At 41.0% G+C, this 18,491-nt stretch overlaps 1 protein-coding gene across 2 annotated transcripts in view; it reads right to left on the bottom strand.

Annotated features, from left to right (window-relative positions):
• Nucleotides 1-18,491, bottom strand: part of SIM1 (SIM bHLH transcription factor 1) — a 58,042-nt gene that overhangs the window by 7,060 nt on the left and 32,491 nt on the right. For both annotated transcript variants that reach the window (XM_079971640.1, XM_079971641.1), the window contains exons 8-10: nucleotides 17,770-17,917; nucleotides 8,706-8,871; nucleotides 1,205-1,610 (exon numbers count right to left, since the gene is read on the bottom strand). In XM_079971640.1, the coding sequence (XP_079827766.1) occupies nucleotides 1,205-1,610; nucleotides 8,706-8,871; nucleotides 17,770-17,917 (720 nt within the window). The remainder of the gene's footprint in view (nucleotides 1-1,204; nucleotides 1,611-8,705; nucleotides 8,872-17,769; nucleotides 17,918-18,491) is intronic.

The following is an 18,491-nucleotide window of genomic DNA, read 5'->3' as shown; positions in this document are numbered from 1 at the left end:
ACCAAATACAAGTCTCATTGCTTTCTGCAAAGATCAGATCCACCTGATGCCATATTATGGTATTAAATGATTGACAGGGGATGCCCCCACTTGTCAAATATGGTCAATGAGTGTAAAACTTCATTTCTGATAGAAAAAATATTCCCTAATTTTAAAGATGCTTGACACTTCAATCATGGTCACACTTTTGGAAGTCCTAATGTGCAAGCAGAATTAACTTACAAGTAGCCATATAATTTGTTGATGTTAAATGTGTTCTGTTGTATTTCAAACATTTTTTTTTTTATTAATTGTATTTTATAATGTTGTTTTAAATGTTGCAAGCCACCTTGAATCCCAACTTGGGGGAAATGTGGGCCATAAATACATTACAATAATTATAATGCAGAATAATAACAATTGACTGGCTGAAATGATCCTTTTAAAAATCTCTCTCTCTCTCTCTCTCTCTCTCTCTCTCTCTCTCACACACACACACACACACACACACACACACCAGTGCCCTGAATATTGATGGGTAAAATCAATTTTTCCAAATATAATGTATTTTGTTTGTCATTCTCACTAATATCTAGTTTCCAAGAGTCTTCTTTTTTTGTGAGATTATGAGGGTGAGCAGTGAGTTTGTTTGGGCTCTGGGTGAGAGCCAGGAGGCTGAGAGGGAGGTGTATTAGACGGAGATGTTGATTTTGGTCTGTATTTATTCACAATTTGCATTAATGTATTATTTGTTTATGGAACTGTATTTTTGCAACATTTGATGGTTGTTTAAGTTGCCTGTTGCTGCTACTTTAGTTTTCTACACACGATTTAGAATTATTTTTATATATTAAGTGGTACAGAAATTAATTATTTTTACACACACTTTCCCTTAATATATGCATTTTTGTAACCACTGGTTGGTTGGAGAACTGCATTGCAAAATTTGGATAAGTGTGAATTTTGAAGGATGGCTGTGTTTTGGTGCTCACACAGTTTTGGAATGTCTGAATTGGATAGATTCACCTTTAAATGTGACCCAAATTGAAATTCTCCCCCATCCCTACTTCCAGGTAAGGTGCTAGTCAACAAACAGACCACAGATATCTCCTAACTCCATTGTTAGGTCCATAAATGGTCAACTTGAGACCATTCGAGGCAGGCCTTTCAAACCCTGGCTCAATGTTGCTACCACAACCTGCCTTCCAGTACATTTACCACTTACCGTGAATTCGGTGTATGGAAGTTATATGAGGCATGCTGTTTTCATAGGCTTCTCTGCTCTCAGGAGAAGATTTGGTTAAGGGAAGGCCAGATCGGGAACCCCACCACGCTTCCCTCCCAGACTGTGGTGTGCCAAGGAAGTATCGGCCGGCCTCACACCTGCTGCCTTCACAGGCCTGAGTGTGGAAGTGTCTGTCATCAGCCAACCTGGAATGGTCAAGTGCAAAACCATAGCAGAGAGCACTGCGGTCTGAGTATTGTCTATAGGCACAGGAGACATCGTGATGCTGAGAGTTTGGCCTTTCAATGGGATCCATCAATTGTGGAGAGGCAGTGTCGGTCAGTGGGCTGCCACCCCACTGACTTTCATGGTCTGATTCAGATCTTTCTGTATGAAATCCAGAATACTGCAATACAAAGAAAAAGGGGAAAGAAGACATTAAGGGTGGGATACAGTCTAAGAAGCAATTTGATTTACTGAAAACTCGGAACCCAATTCACAAAACAGAGGAGTTAGAACTGAAGAAGGACTAAGACAAGTTGCATCCATAACTAGGCTGTGAATCAGAATGCCTGCTTTCTCACTGCTACATAGCACTACAAAGCTTTCTGCATTGAAACTAGCACTATTTTTCAAGAAAAACAGGTGCCAGAACTCATCAGGAACACCTCCCTTGCTCTCTTATAATACCAATGACACCCACCTGAGAAGTGCGGGAATTGAGTTCTGGTGAGTTCCAGCTGGAAAAAAACCCTGATTGAAATCATAAATGTAAAAGCTATAGAAGTCAAATGGGACTGTTTTTGTCTATTCAGCCACAGTCCCAATGGCCAAAATCCTTTTAAGACTCTATGAAGTGGCATCAGACCCACTGCCACCTCTAGCCCTCTCCATATAATCCCATGTTATGCAAGAGCTTTTCACAATAGTCTAGTGATACTGCTGTAACAGCAACACCCACTCACTCTGCTTTATGGGCTTAGTGTGCCAATATGATGTTTCAGTTAAACTCCTTCTTAGTTTGATCTCCACTCTTAATACTTATTTGCTGGCTCTCAGGTTTAAAAGTGGCAAATGAAGACACCATTTCCCAAGTGCTTATAGAGGCCAGAAAACTATGTTTGGGCAGTCATTTCCCCCTTCTCACCTGCAAACACTTGTTTCTAAGTTTATTGCTTCCCCAGAATCCACAGCCATGTACTTAAAAGGCTCTTAAGCAGAAGTTTTTTAGGAATCACTGGTATTGTGATCACAGTGCAATTCTATGTACATTTGCTGAAACACAAGTTCAACTTACTGGTAGTTCAACAGTAGTATTCATGGCACTTCTAGACTGTCACTATTTTCTGGTGGAATTCAATCACATATTCAGGTTGTGAAGTTACAGTTTGTTTTTGTTTGTTTGTTTGTTTTTAACATTTGCTTCTGGTGTACAAGTATCTCAGGCAAATAATGCTAAAGTCTTCCATAACAAACCCACTTCCCAAAATATAATACTTTTTGCAATAAGGAGAGCAGTGGGAAAATGCACCGGAAAGTGTGAGATAACAATTGCTTTGATGCACCTTAATTTCACCTCTCCACAAACAAATAAGAAGAAGGTGGAGATATATTTGGGGGCAGGAAACCAAATTAAGTTCCCATGAAGAAGAAATGAAATCAAAAGAGAGGGGGAGAAATATGAGGCCAAAATAGAAGCATGCTCTTGACCAATTCCAACCATATTTGGAAGTGGTTTCTTCTCATTTTCCTCCTGTCAACTCTTCTACAGCTGTTAACATGACTTGTCTAGTCAAATTACAAGATAAAACTTGGGACAAACACTAAGAGCTTATTTGGCCTGGAGTCGCTCCTGAAATCAGTCACCACTTTCCAAAACTAAAAGGACTACTGGCAGTAAAGGAGCACCAGAGAGTTCATATGATCTATTTCTGATCATCTCCAGTCAGCCCAGTTCTTCCTGTTGTACTGATAGCTTCCAGCAGGAGGGACTGGCAGTTCCTGGAACAAGAGTTGACATCCAGTGTGCTTATCCAGTGTGCCAGCAGAATGACAAGAGACGGGGGAGTGAGCATTGACCAAGGATGGCATTACTAGAGGCATCCATAGTGCTTCATATTAGGGACAGCTTGCATTGTGTTTTTGCCCTGTTGCTTAAGCACACGAAAGTTGCAATAATAGTACTGTTTAAGTATAATGCAAGCTGTACTTCACCAGCCTCGATCTCATGTTTAAATAAGTGTGCTTTACCCACATTTATTTTGGGGAATGCCATGGGGTACAATTTGGAATATGGTCTGATCTGAATCAGAAACTCCTTGCCAGTTTTCTGCAGGAAGTCACCGCCTACCTGACTGCTGTTTACACCAAAGGCGCTCAGCATAGGAGCCAATATCTGCCCCCCCCCCCAAGTTGATGGGCATTGCCATTCAAATGGCATGTGTGATTGATTATGCAGGGTGGGGCTTACCCAATATTTCATTCAAGTTGGCACCCTGGTGCTCAGACTTCTAAGCGCACCCTCCATATGTGTTTTTTATTGTGCGTTCATGATTATTTGTGCTCGTGAAGCTACTGAGGCAGTCACACATGATTTTGCTTTCAATACAGTTTGCAAGTGCAAAAGTTCACTTGTGCATACCCCAAAACCTCCTGCTAAAACCTCATAGCTTATTATAACACAAATGTTCTGCTCTATCTTTGTCCTGCATTTGTTATGCTATAGCAGCTCCTCCAGACAGCAATCATTAGATTCTTCTTTAAAGCCCGGGAGCTCCCAATCATAGCTGGTTTGAAACTCTGCTTGTATGTTCCAGCCCCCTGATTTGGAGGTTTTGTCTCAGATATGTGATATTTGATGGTATTTGGAATCATAGAATTGTAGAGTTGGAAGCGATCCCCAAGGGTCATCTAGTCCAACCCCCAGAGATGCAGAAATCTCAACTAAAGCATTCAAGACAGACAGAAAGGACTGACTTAACCCGAGACCAGGAAGAAGGGACGTTGGATAAAATTAAAGGGGGGGGGGAGTATATAAAAAGGAGAATTTTAATACTAATGAAATATCAGGGAATATGCTGGAAAGGAACTAATTGGCTTTAGTAGAAAGGTTTGAAGGAGTTATTTATAAATACGGTTTAAATTTTGAAATTTTATGGTTTTTAAGGTAAGATAAGGTTAAAGAAATTAACGGTAAATTGAATAACAGAATATAGTAAAAGCTGGAAAGGATATGCTGAGTTAATAAAGAAGGGGGGGAAAGACAGATTGTTAAGATAAATTTTTTTGAATAAAAATTGAGAAATATGGGAAGAATTTGCTGAAATAATGAATTAAGTTAGAATACAAAAAGGGAGGTGTGAGGAGGTCCAAGAAACAAGTAAACGAAAGGATGTAATTTGGATTTGTATTTTTCTTTTGTATGTAAGTTTTTTATGTTTTTTTTTCTTTTTTGGTGATGTATTTTCTTGTTTTTTTTCTTTTATTCTTTTTTATATACTTATGTGTTTTTGAAATTCTGAATAAATATTATTATAAAAAATAAAATAAAAAATAAAGCATTCAAGACAGATGGCTATCCAACCGCTGCTTAAGAACCTACAATGAAGGAAAGTACACCACCTCGGAGGTAGTCCATTCCACTGTCAAACAGCTCTTACTGTCAGAAAGTTATTCCCGATGTTCAGTCCAAATCTCCTTTCTTGTAACTTGAACCCATTGGTTCAAGTCCTACCCTCCAGACCATTTATCACAAAGCAGGGCAGGGGTATGCTCAAAAATACTCAACCTGGCTAAAAATCATTCAAGGTCATCCCTATCCAGGTCATGGGCATAACCGGGGGGGGGGGGGGCTAGATTGAAAAGCTTTGAAAGTACTCAGTTATCGGAGGTTCTGCCCCCTCCCCAGCAGAAGCCTACCCCCCACAATGTCCTATTTACAGGGTATTTTTACCCCTGATTTTCTCAGTAAAGTTCAACAACTTTGGCGGCCCCCACCCTCCACCAATCCTGGCTACGCCCATGGCCCAGGAATGTAATTTGAGCAAACATAAGTGTTTTAGAATTACCAGTGTTATTTTATATTTCGTTTGTTTCTATGTTTATTTTTTATTGGTGTTTTAAAATAAATATTATAGACTGCTTAGAGACCTTTTGTTCTAGTAAGCAGTATATAAATCTTGTATAATAATGATGTCAATCCCTGGCATTAAGAACAGGTTCTGTAACTGAGCGCCCTGGCTCAAATTAAGTTATGCATTATAGCATTTATATATATCAGGTTCTTTATACATCACCCTGGCAAGGTGGCTACAAAAAATCCCCATGCAGTGAAAGGGCAGATCATGTGAGTCGGCTCTAAGTGGTTTCTGGACAGCAGCCAAAAGGAGGTAAAGTCTTTCATGGTCTCTCTTTTTACCTAAGCTTTATATAAATACAGAAACAAAATAGGAAAATCAATACATTTTACGAGAGTCTAGCTCCCCACTCCCTCCTTTTCTTGTTGAAAGAGCTGCAAAGCTTACATTTTCAGGCTCTTACAAGGCAAGCTGCTTCAGGGGAACAGATCGGCTTACCAGTTACAAAGCTGTAAAACACTTAGGTTAAGAAGAGAGGCTGAGAAAACTGAGAATGCACGCGGTAGATTTCAGGGGAACTTAAGCATGCATCAGTATGCGCCGGGTTGTAACTTTATTAAGCTGCTAAGCACTAGCACATTCTTGCCGGCTGGCTTGGGGCAACAGCACACAAACCCTTCCCATCAGACCTTGATAGGTCTCAGTGCCAGTCTGGCCAAGGACAACAGAACCAGGCTTCACACCCAAAGTCAAATGTGTGCTACAACCTATGTGACTCTTATTTCAATTCTTGGGCAACACCACTGCTCTTACAAAGGAAGAGAGAGAGAAAAGCCTTCTCAATAAAGTCTCCTTTGCTATCAAAGGTTTCTGCAGTACTGGGCATTTGCAACTTTCTTCTTAATTTGTGCCTGAAACTTGAGGGGGAATCACAGATGCAGTCTGCACTGTGCTGAGAACATATGCATGCTTTTAAATCACTTTTATCTTGCTTTTTACTAATGTAACTCTGAAATCTTACGTATGTTCATTTTGCATTCACTGTTATAGGCAGAACAGATGGCAAAAGGCTTAGATTAAAGTAACACAGCACAACCATTAAACTAACCTCTGCTGCTAGTGAGTCAATGCCAGTTTGGGGGTTACTTTTAGCAATAGAAAATGGAGAGAATCTCCCTTGTGTTTTTCAAAGTTGGAAAAAATTTGTATGGGTCTATTGGTATGAAGTCTGGTGGGCTGAATGTGTTGAGTGGTATCTTATGGCAACTTTGCCTTAGTGGATACTGGATTATCACTAATCTGACCCCCGCACACACCACCCAAGTACTGCAGCTACCCTGCCATGTCATATTTTATTCCTTTCTACTCTTTGTTCCCCAGACTTTGGAAGCGTATTTTGGAGAGGGGGGGGGATTGGCAAATACAAAACAAAACAAAAACAAACAAACAAACAAAAACAGATATCCTAACTTATGTAAGAAGCCCTTTCTGCAAAGTCACCATTGGGTCCAAACCATTATTTATGCAGTCCTTTTTAATTTACGAAACAGAAGTTTCTAAATGAAAGTAACAGGCTGCAGTATGAGATGGTTAGCTTTTGGAGGAGATATCAATATTCATCACATGAAAGCTTAGCAATATTTCATTGACACTCATCAGCCAAGGCTATTACAGTAAATAAGTTTGGAGTTAAACAGCTGCAAATAACATTCCAATCAGTGGCTTAAACACAATTCTCCAACAGCACTAAAAAATGAATTGCAGAAGATCCCCTGAAAGGTCAAACCAGATGCTGACCAAGTGTTTCCATTATAGAAAGAGTACTTTTCATTATACGGTCATTATAAGGAAAGATTACCGTACATTCAGATGATCATAATCAATAATACCTCTTGTCAATTTCTGCTGTACTGTGAATAGGTGTGTGTCAATCTGTACTTATTCTGTTGTTTATTATAGCATAGGTAAGAAAATTGACATAGCTCTAATATGACATGATGAACTCTGGTGACCTTGGTACAAGTTTAATATCAAAACATGCCCTAAGGGCATTCAGGAAACACCCTGAGTTCCTCACACTTTGCATAAAGGTCAGCACATGTACATTTAGTTGCTAGTCTATTCTAATGTTACCAGATTTTTTTTTCAATGAATCCGGGGACACTTTTCAATTTCAATGGATTTTGTATGGGGACTGATGTGTAAATCTGGGGACTGTCCCCGGGAAACGGGGACATCTGGTAACCTTTATTCACCACCTGATAATTTGATAATTTGAAGACAGTGAGCAGACAAAAGATAATCAGTTCAGTCATACCCCACCAGGATGATTTCCTTTCAAACACTTAATCTGCAATATGGACCACGTGAAGCTGGGCAGGAGCTCTGGGGAAAAGGCTGTAGAACTATTGGAAATTGTAGAAATTGCTCATCTCAAGGCCTTCCTCTCTTTTCTGTTGGAACACCTTGACCAAAATGGTATAAATCCCCCAGGTTTCAAAAAGTCAGCTGGCTCTCCTAGCTCCAGCGAGGACCTTCAGTCAGTGTTCATAAGGAAGGAACACACACACTCTCAAGGACAGGTATGCTATTCCTCCCCCTCCTCTGCATTTATTAATTTACTATTAGCGTGAGTCTTGCTGGCAAAATTGTCATGCTCACTTCTGGAGGCTTTTGAGAATAGGTAGAGATTCTTCCATTCTTTAGATTAAGGTATGTAGGTATGGTAGGATTTGCTGCCTGCTTAAATTGAAATTTTACTGTCTGAAAACAGCATTGATGTATTCTATCACTTTCATTTCATATAATAAACCAAGCACATCTACCTCTCCAACTCTACTCTCTGCACCAGCACTTAGTACCTGCCATCTGAGACAGCCGCCTTCCTCAGCTTAATGGAAGAGCTAGCCCTGCCCACTGACTTTCATAATACTCTCTGCTCACTACCTGCTCGCACCTCATATGTTCAGTTTTTCCTCATCATTTAATCTACTAGAGTTCAAAACCATGCAGGCAGCCTCCATTAAGTAGAGAAGCTCTCTTCTGCAGGAGAGCTGCAAGGATATGATGGAATTTCCTCCATATGTCCTAATCACTAACACACACACACACCACATTTGTTCATACTCTTACAAAGTAAGATTAGCAGACAAGGACACCAAGAAAATATTTTCAGTTGTGGCCCCAGAGTTAGATAATTTATTTCCCACATGAACATAGAATATATGTTGCAGGGGAAGCTGCCTTGCTCCAAATCAGACCTGCTGATCCAGTTAGCTTGATACTGTCTACACTCAACTGGCAATGGATCTCCAGAGCTTCAGATGGAGTCTCTCCAAGATATGGGAGCATAGGAAACTCCCTTATATTGAGTTAGACCTTCTTTAAGCACAACCATAATAATGAAAAAATCATGTTATTCATACCTGTGGATATGGAGATGTCCTAGATTTTGACTTTGTGCTCTGCAGACGTGACTTGCTTCCTTTTCTGTTGTCAGTGATTGTTGGTGTTGAGTTTGCATATGGGAATGATGGCTTTGTTGCTGAAACTTGATCCAATGAGAGCTGTAGTCCTTTATATTCTGTATCCCTGGATAAAAGGAATAAGGTGAAATTAATACCATCCAAGACAACTTGGGGTTAACTTGTATAGCTTTCATTTTATGCAGTGTCTTGGTCCCTTTTGTAAGAAATCATCCCATAAAATATACAGACCTGTAGCAAATGTGTGTCTCTTTCCAGACTACAGAAGAAAAGTGGAAAGGGGAGGCAGCAGCTCAGGAATAAATAAGAGAGAATAGCAAAGGTGCACATCAAACAGTCTTCCCTGGACAAGAGAATGCTCCACATGAGCAGTGGAGACTGTCCATTCATACAGAGAATTCTTCAAATATAGTGATGAGCATAGTTAAATTTCATGCCCAGTGCTTCATATGTCAATAAGGAGTCAGTGAATGCAGATGGCACAACAAAGAGCATCAAGCATTAATGAAGGCAATAAATAGATACAATTGAAACCATCCATTGGAAGAAAAGATTTATAACAGTACACAGTCACAAAATGGTCTAAGACGATAAAGAGTACACAATCAATAAGAATATATCCAAATTTCTGAAGCTTTTCAAAGGACAAACAAGAGGATTCATTTATTATAATCTACACATAAGACCTGAGAGGAAAATCCCTTTAAAAACTAGAAGTGTTGAAGTTTGCTCCAAATTTTGCTCTAGAGTTAGTCAAGCAAATCCACCTGAACTGTTTGTGGTGCAGGCCTCTGTATATATTAAAATGACAGCAGTGTGGGTCTCAATATAGACAATCCACATTTGATGGATAACTCATTAGTTTAGAGTTAATTCATTACATAACTTTAAACAAGCCAAGAACAGTGGCTCATTAACTGGAACTGGGCAAAGCCAGACCTCCTGTATAAAAGTGACAGGTCTAGTCTATATTATACCACATGCAAAAATATTTATAACTGGGAATACAAGGAGCACTATAAACTAATGTGGTGGTTTGAAAAGTTGGCTTGTCTAGAAATTGACAGATGAGGTACAATCAATCTGAATATACAAATGCTTCTGGTCATTTGTCAGGTTTCTGCCTTGTGTCCGTTGGTGTTTATTTCAATGGAATGGGTGTCAGGACATAATGGAAGTTTTGTACAATGGCCTGGCTTACATTCATAACCTACATTAAGAACATAGGACAAGCCCTGGTGGATCAGACCAAAATCCAGGATCCTGCTTTCCCGCAGTAGTCAACCATATGCTTAAAGGAAGTCCAAAAGCAGGACACAAGGCCAACAGGTCTCTTTCTCAGAGACTGATCAAAGGCATGGTGCCTCTAATTCTGGAGGTGGTGGTAGCCATTGATAGTCTTATCCTCCATTAATTTGTCTAATCCCCTTCTAAAGGGGTGGGAACCAACCATCACCACTTCTTACAGCAGCAAATTCTATAGCCTCACTGTAGCTTCACATGCAGCAGAATTAATGAGTTGAGTTTGGAAGTGGTAGAATAGACTCGACTACTTCAGGAGGGGCAAAACCTTTCTGAATGCCACTTTCCTGCTGCACAGCAGTCTGGCAAATGTTACACCTGGAAAAAGAGGCTCTTGTTCTGCCAACTCAAGTTCCTTCACCCTGGAGCCACCCAGTTAGAGAAACTGTGGGCTCTAGGAGGAATAAATCACTGTGCTTAAGAAATAGGTTGATCTCAGGAGAGAAGCTGAGTTATTGTACTAATCACTGCAGATCCCCCCCCCACACCTTTTTGTGTATTTTACTGCCGTTCCATAAACACAGACACTGCAGGCTGGCGACTGAATTTACACCAAAAGCAAAAAAAGGACCGTTTAACTTGCTGTCTCTGCCCAATCAGCTAGCAAAAACCCTGGCAGGAAGTGACAATAACAAAAGCCAATACTGTCGTGACAAACTGAAAATTTATACAGATAAAGGCCAATTAAAAAGGTAAGGGGACCCCTGATCATTAGGTCCAGTCGTGACCGACTCTGGGGTTGTGGCACTCATCTCGCTTTAAAGGCCAATTATAAAGCTACATATACATGGGAAGAGGCATAAGCAATGTGAAAACACACATAGAAAGAGATGCTCTTTTTCAAAGGCGAGAGGGTAGATAGGTGGGGTGCTGCAAGCTACAGTGATTTCAGCCTTAGCTTCTTCAGAAGAGAAATTTGCAAGTCCAACTGATGTTCTATAGAACTGTAGAGTTGGAAGGGACCCTGAGGCTCACCTAGCCCACCCCTCTGCAATCCAGGATTATGCAGCTGTCCCATACGAGGATCAAAATTGCAGCCTTGGCATTATCAGCACCATGCTGTAACCAACTGAGCTATCCAAGCAAATCAGAAGTAGAAGACCATTTCTATACCACATGATATCTAAGAATAATGTGGTGTGCAGAAAACGAAAAATAACAGTAGTTACAAATACATTATGGAAACCCTTTAATATAAATTATTCAAAAATATAGACCAATATCAGTTCCTTCTCCTTCTGACACATCTCCCTGCTCAAGAGCCTCCTGGCTCTCAACTAGGGTCCAAACAATTTCACAGATCTCTCTCTCCCCCCGCCCCCGATCTCCCAATAAAGAAGATTCCTGGAAGCAGCTTACATTACCCTACTCTCTCAATCTAGGCTCCTTGTATGGGCAGGCACCAAGGCACATGGAGCATACCAAAGGACACTTCAGACAGTTCACAAAGGCATTTAAATGTTAGCCAACTTTTTGTACCACAAAACCCCTCAACATCACCCTGAATTGGCACCCAAGTTATAAAGAGGGAAACTTGATTCAATGTTTCAGATGAAACAATACCCTTTTAACTTGGTGTAATTCTGCCAAGGGTGCCAGCTCTTGGGGGCCAAGGCACTGTGCCGCCCCTTTTTTTTAAGGGACCAGGCTTCCTCAATGTTCAGAAGGCCCCCGTGTGACATCACACACGGGCCCCCTCAATCTTTCGGAGAAGGTGGTGCCCCTGAATCCTGCAATGTTAACACTGGGCAAGCTAGCGTATTGGTTTTTTTTTATATATATAGCATAATTTCCCATTACTTTAAATTCATAGGTGCTTTTTAGCAGCATGTCTGCAGAGAATACACTGAAAGCCTATTAGATGAAAGATAAAACAGCCAATTTCAACACCTCCCATCTTTCCTTTAAGAATGCATCTTCCCAAAGCCAACCTTTGCATTTCTACTTTAATATCCAAGCATTTATGCATAAACAGTATCTCTTATTTGTATTAATAGTACAGAAATGTAAATCCTCACACACCAGTAGGAGAGCATCTCCCATTACATGCAAAGTTAATAGGGACCCCCAGCTGTTTCCCAGACTAGACATTTTCACCTCAATCTTCAAGGCAATCTTTTTTACATGTTGGGAGGGGGGACCATTAATATGAGTGCTGTTGGATTGAGCATCACAAGATCCAAGTTCAATTTCTCATTCTGTTACGATAAGAATCTCAAATGAGCTTGGGCTAGTCATTCTGTATGAGATTTTTGGAAGCACTTGACATGGAGCTAACCTGGGCTCCCATCACAGCTGATAGTTAAACCTTCCAGTGGAGATTTCACCATTGGCCTTGATGCAAAGAGAATCAAGAGATGGTATTGTTACAATGGGCTTTTTATTTCATGGAGGATGTAGCTGGTTTGGAAGAGTCAGCAAAGAAGCAGCATAGAAACCTACTGTGCTAATATTTCTGTAAATGGAACTTCATTGAAGCGAATGAAAACATGAGGATTTAGGTCAGTTCACAGTCCCATTGACTTCAACTGGGTGAACTCAAATATGTCTCAGGAGGCTGCTGCTGGATCTTTTGGTTTCATGGCCCAAACTATAATCAACCTAAGACTTCAATGTAAAGTAACCAGCTCTGTTTGCTTCATAATTATGTTAAACTTAAATACTGCTGTATTAGGCAGATTGGACACTGAAATGCCAGTTTCAGACCCCATACCTGGAGATGCCATGCATGGAACCTAGGACTTCCTGCATGTGCTACAGCTCTTCCCATTTAAAAGTCTTCCTAAGTGAAAACAGAAAATAAGTTGCAGTTCTTTGACATTGATACATAGCTGAGAAGTGGCTGGGAAGCGCATGGTTTGCGTGCAAGGAACAGCGGAACCCAGTGAATAGTAAGAATAATTCCCAGTGAATCTTTAGGTTCTATTCCTGGAAGGTTTTTGAGACAGAACTGAATAAACATCTATTAGTTCTTGCATACTTCAAGATCTTGGGCAGACAACCCCAGAGGTTCATTACAGCTTATGATGATGAGTAACCAGCAAAAGACACATAATAGCAATATGACCATCCAAAGAAAGACAGACATCATTAAACAGTTATATTTATTGGTATGAATTCAAAATCTTCTCTCTTTTTAATCTAAATATTTTACATCTTATATATTTGATCCTTGATTAAACCTCTTGTAAGTTGCTAATCATTAATGGGGTTTTTATTGTTACTGTGCAAACAGTTCATTCATGCTGGTGACCTATCAAATTTCACAGACATAGTCTTTAATTGGATTTATTCATTTCTAATCTGCTTAAGCCCTGGGTGCTGTAATGCTTGACTAAATATACATTCAGCACCCTTATTTAAACTGGTAAAATAAATGTGAGATTTGGACTCTGAATATATAAATGCAATTGTTATTGTGTACCTAACAAGAGCAGAGGTGGAGGGAGGAATCATAGAAGGAATTTGAGGGGTCAGCATCTGGTGTGCTCCTAGTGAGAAAGTTAGGGATGAGGGATATAAAACTGCAAAACCTATAATTCAAGAAAACAGACTCTTCCTTAAGATCATAAATGGGTAGTCCAATGTACTGCATCTATGGTGCCAAAGATAATCTGATGCCAATGAAGGCTATTGTATACCCCATACATGCATTGAAAGCACACATTGTCCAAAAAAAGAATTCTGGGAACTGTAGCTCCCAGCAGCCTTTAAAAAATTACAGTACCCAAGATACTTGGGGAGGGTATGCTTTGAATACATGGTGTAAGCAGCCTAAGATTCCTAACATCAGCAAAGGCACTTTCCTGTTGAATCAGTAATCCTTGCACTGGAAGTGATTTTAAGGATAACCTCAGGCCTCTCTATGTAACCCTCAGGATGCTCCCCAGGCCTCCCCCCTCAAGCGACGCATATCTCCAGTCCTGCTCTGGACCCTCCTCAAGTCCTTTTGCCTGGCTCCAATGTGTCCTTGAAATGTGATCAAGTGTCTTGCTTGCCTGAAGGAAGAAGAGATTGTAGATGTGTAGAAAAAACCAACCGGCTTTTGTATGGCTTAAATGTAACCTATTGTACAAAGGTCACATCCATTGTCCTGCCCACACTTGCCTCTCAACTTGCAGAATTTTGCCTCTAGAATTATAGAAATGTTTATTTTGTACCCACCTATTGATCCTGTGCAGCCCATAGCAGTCCAGGGAGGTGGAAACAACAACAAAATATACAGTGAAATCTTTCCAGTGTCCTAAAAGATTTGTTTTGTCTGTCATTACTTGAAAAGCCAAATAAGTTTATCTTTAGATTACACATAATACCTTCAGTTACTCCTTTTAAATGAACAGTTCCCAGGGTTCTATCACATTCTATCATTCTAACATAGTTTTAAATGTCAGCTCCTTGTTTTCTGACTCTGCCATATTCAGTTATTGGTAAGTCATTGTACAGTCCAATCTGCCTTTTCCTCCCCAGTGACACCATTGAGCAATTGTCATTCTATCCAGTTGCAGCAGGGCAGGAGAAGGAAATCAGGACCACTCCATCAGCTCTTAACAAGATAGCAGCTCCATAAGGCTCCTTCCTCCATCAACTGACAGTCTGCTGCAGAGGGAGATGTGGGAAGCTGGACCAAAAGCCAAGAGACTAGAATCTGCTGGCTTCTCCTCTCCTTGCACTGTTTCCATTCCAGCTGACCCTTGGAAGAACTTTGTAAGAATGAATGGCAGGAGAAATCCAGCCAGATGAGTGGGGTATAAATAATAGAATTATTGCTGTTGTTGTTATTTTATTCCTGGGTTTGCTTTTTCTTCCTATTCTCTCCCAATCTACATTCCTATTGTGTCCTGTCCTTTAGATTGCAAGCCCAAGGGTGGGATTGTAATCTGTTTAGGAAGTTTCTTTAAGAGTGGGGTAAAAGTGCTCTAAATAAATAAATGCTTGGGAGAAGCCTTGGGTTTCCTTCCCAGACTGCAACCATGTAAATCAGGGTTGGGGGACCTGTGGCACCCTCTCTATGTTGTTTGACCCAAAATCCCATCAGCCTCTGCCAGAATAGCAAATCCCCATGGACTAAGGGGGCTGTTGTCCAACAACATCTGGTGAGCACCAACAGATTTTTGATGATCCATATAAACAAATCTACTTGGCAAGAATAGACACTGCCTTAGCAGGAAATCCTGTTAGCATCCTTGGGAATGAGGCAGCCCATGCAATAGGGATCTCCTAGAGCAGTGTTTCCCAAACTTAGGTCTTCAGCTGTTTTTGGACAACAATTCCCATTATCCCTGACCACTGGTCCTGCTAGCTAGGGATGTTAGGAGTTGTAGTCCAACACAGCCAGAGACCCAAGTTTGGGAAACACTGTCCTGGGGCATTTGCAAGTTCATGATGTTTTACTGTAGAGCCAACGGTCACTTGCTTATTACTCCTTCTCCTGTCCATGCCCACCCTCTTCAAAACAGAGCAAAGCAATTCCATCAAAGCAAAGGAGAGAGAAGAGAATCAATGCAAAAATCTACTTAATTGGCAGTAACGAGAAACAAGCCGGCCCACTGGCCCACCAGATGTGCCAGGTAAACCGCTATAACCAGCAACTGTGATCACTCCATCAGCAGCCACAGGATGTGGCTTTTTAATCACCACAGTGACAACATTATTAGCAACAAAAGAAGCACCTGAACTTTCTCAATTAGCAAGCCTGTGGGCTGGGGATACACAATCCAAATCAAGCAATCTAAAATAATTACCACACCTAGATTCTCTAAGTATTCAGAATTAGCAAGGCAGACTGGAACCAATACCTAAGGCAGCACAAGGAAGGAAAATAGTGGGGAGAGGGTGTAAAAAGGAGTGGGCAAAACATTCAATGTCCCACAAATTTTTACAGAAATGTTATTGTTCAGATTCCTTATGGTCAAAGCATGTTGTTGAGACAAAAAGAAGTGCTGAGCTCTGGGTGCACCTTGTGGCATAGGCTGACCAGAGGGAAAATGGAGGGAAAGTGCTCCCCACACACACAGTCAGTTCCCTGCTCCCCATTGGTAGACCCCTATGGTCACTTGAAGGAAAGGTGCTTTTCACAGGCTCTCCCTCCCCTATAAATATACTTCCCCTCTTCTGTGCCCCCCTCAAATACTGTTCCCCTCATCTGGATCCATATCTATCGATTGTGCTCCAATGCCACCAACTTCCTTAAATTTAATACAATGGTATCAAAAGGGCTGCTTTTATTGGATTTCTAGGCTGGCTTCCAGTCTCTTGCATTACCAGCTTGTCTCTCTGGCTACACCCTCACCACACATCTAAAGCACATGGCTTCCCCCAAGAATCTTAAGTTCATTGAGGGTTCTGGGAATTGTAGCTCTGTGAAGCACAAATTATTGTTCCCCAGATTCTTTGGGGGAAAGCAGTGTGCTTTAAATATATGGTCTCTCTCACTCTCTTCATTGAAAGCACATGACTTGGGTTGGCCTAATATAGGTATCCTTGCTCTAATATGGACCTTGGCTACTTTTACCTTTTTGTAGCATAAAAACATCACACAAGTGAGCACATAGTACTTTCTATGACACCTTGCATAAAAGCAACCCTAGACATGTCTGTTCAGAAGTGAGTCCCATTGAGAGCAATGGGACTTTATTGACAGGTAAGCCAGTACAGCCAGAAATAAATTACAGATGGTGGGAGAAAATCTCCCCTTAACTACCCTTTAACAACTCTACTCCTGAAAACAGAAAGCAACTAAGTCTGCACTCCTGTATGAGTGTTTATCTATTGAACACAGTGGGATGTACTTATGAGTTAATATACCTAGGGATTGCTCTGTGCACTGCATTAAGAGGTAACAAATTCACATGGGAGTCACCTTGAGTATGCTGTCTAATACCATCCATGTAGACCTCTACCTCAGGCAGTGCCTAAATATTAACAATGATGGGATAAAGAGTGAGGGCAAAAGTCAACATTTTCATTACTCTTCCTCCCCCTTTTCCCCCTATATTTTATTAGTTTGCTAACTGAACCCCTTCTGGTCACCCCACCTAGTTCCATGCAAGTCTCCATCCCTTTGAACAAGAAAGAAATCATGGGGCTTTGATAGAGACTCTGGATAAAATTAAGAACTTCAAACTCCCAGGTTTTTCCCCCCCTTTTTGGAAGCAAAAGAAAAACAGATGTCCTGTTTGTTAAGTATAAATAACTCCGTACGTTGAAACCTTTCTTTTACGCTGCATTAAACTTTATTTAATGCAGGGTGCCCCCTTCAACTGTAAAAAGGCGGAGAAGGAGCAAACTCAAGGGGTGACAAAGCCCTAAATCTTGTTCTTTCCCCTCTAGGGAAACAGAAGAAGACAGGAGGGGAAAGCTTTCAGGCAGATGAAAGAACTTTGTGGATTCCTACCAAGCTCGTGGAGAAGGATGGGCCTTGCAACTCAAGCCCTGGACCAAAGAGAGTTTTCTTGGCAGGACTGAAATATTTGCCTTTTTTTATGACCCCCACTTAAAGCACTTCCATGACAGGCAAAATAAAAAGAAGAGCACCTTTGATGCAATCCATCAAGCACTTATTTTTCTCCAACAGCCCTTCTCCAATACTCATGGGACTGGCGCATTAGCAGAACTTTGGTGTGCAATGCCCCAATGTTCATGTGAGTTGACACAGGCACTCTGCTGGGGAGTAACAAGAAACCTCGCGGGATTTAGTACTTACGTGAGCACGTAATTGACGCTGACAATGCAATGAGGCCGTGAAGATCGGCTGTTGTGGACAATGGTGGCGTAGCTCTGCACCCAGACCCAGCCACCTTGCTTGGCCAAGAAGCGATAGTATTTTGTGGTAACTTGACCTTTCACTAGCACTGAAAAAAGAAATAGAAGAGCTGATTATTTAATGAGCAGTTACTCCATTTCTGTTTTACCTTCAAAGAGGAACTCTAACAAATCTCTACAAGGGCTCCATTTTCTTTATTATATTTCAGTGATTTAACTTGTGCTCTGCTTTTTAGAAAGCTCTGGGCAACTGGGTGGTCTCTTATCCAGAACTACTTCCTTTTCACTTCAACAAGGTTGAATAGTGTTGAGTGGGACCAATTAGAAGTGAACTCAGAGATGTTGTCAGTGTTCTCAGCAAAGAAATAGAATGTGGTTTTACCAGTCCTCTATATTCGTGTTGATGTACATTAAGGCCATTGGGCACATTATGTCTTTTCAAGAGTGGCACCTCTCTAGACCACCACATCGACTTACACTGTGGTCCTCCATAAATTATTGGACTCCAGCTCCCATCAGCCCCAGCCAGCATGGCCAAGGATGGTGGGAATTGTGGTCCTCCACCTATTTTGAAAGAAGCCACACTTCTCATTACAATTCTGACCAAAGTGGTGGCAGATGGTAGAAACATAATGCTCTCCTGTAAGGGCATGGCAACTCAAA

The sequence above is a fragment of the Podarcis cretensis genome, assembly GCF_951804945.1.
Source record: "Podarcis cretensis genome assembly, chromosome: 3".
Taxonomy (NCBI): domain Eukaryota; kingdom Metazoa; phylum Chordata; class Lepidosauria; order Squamata; family Lacertidae; genus Podarcis; species Podarcis cretensis.
Note: the sequence above shows the minus strand (reverse complement) of the source record. Positions and strands in the feature narration are given on the sequence as shown.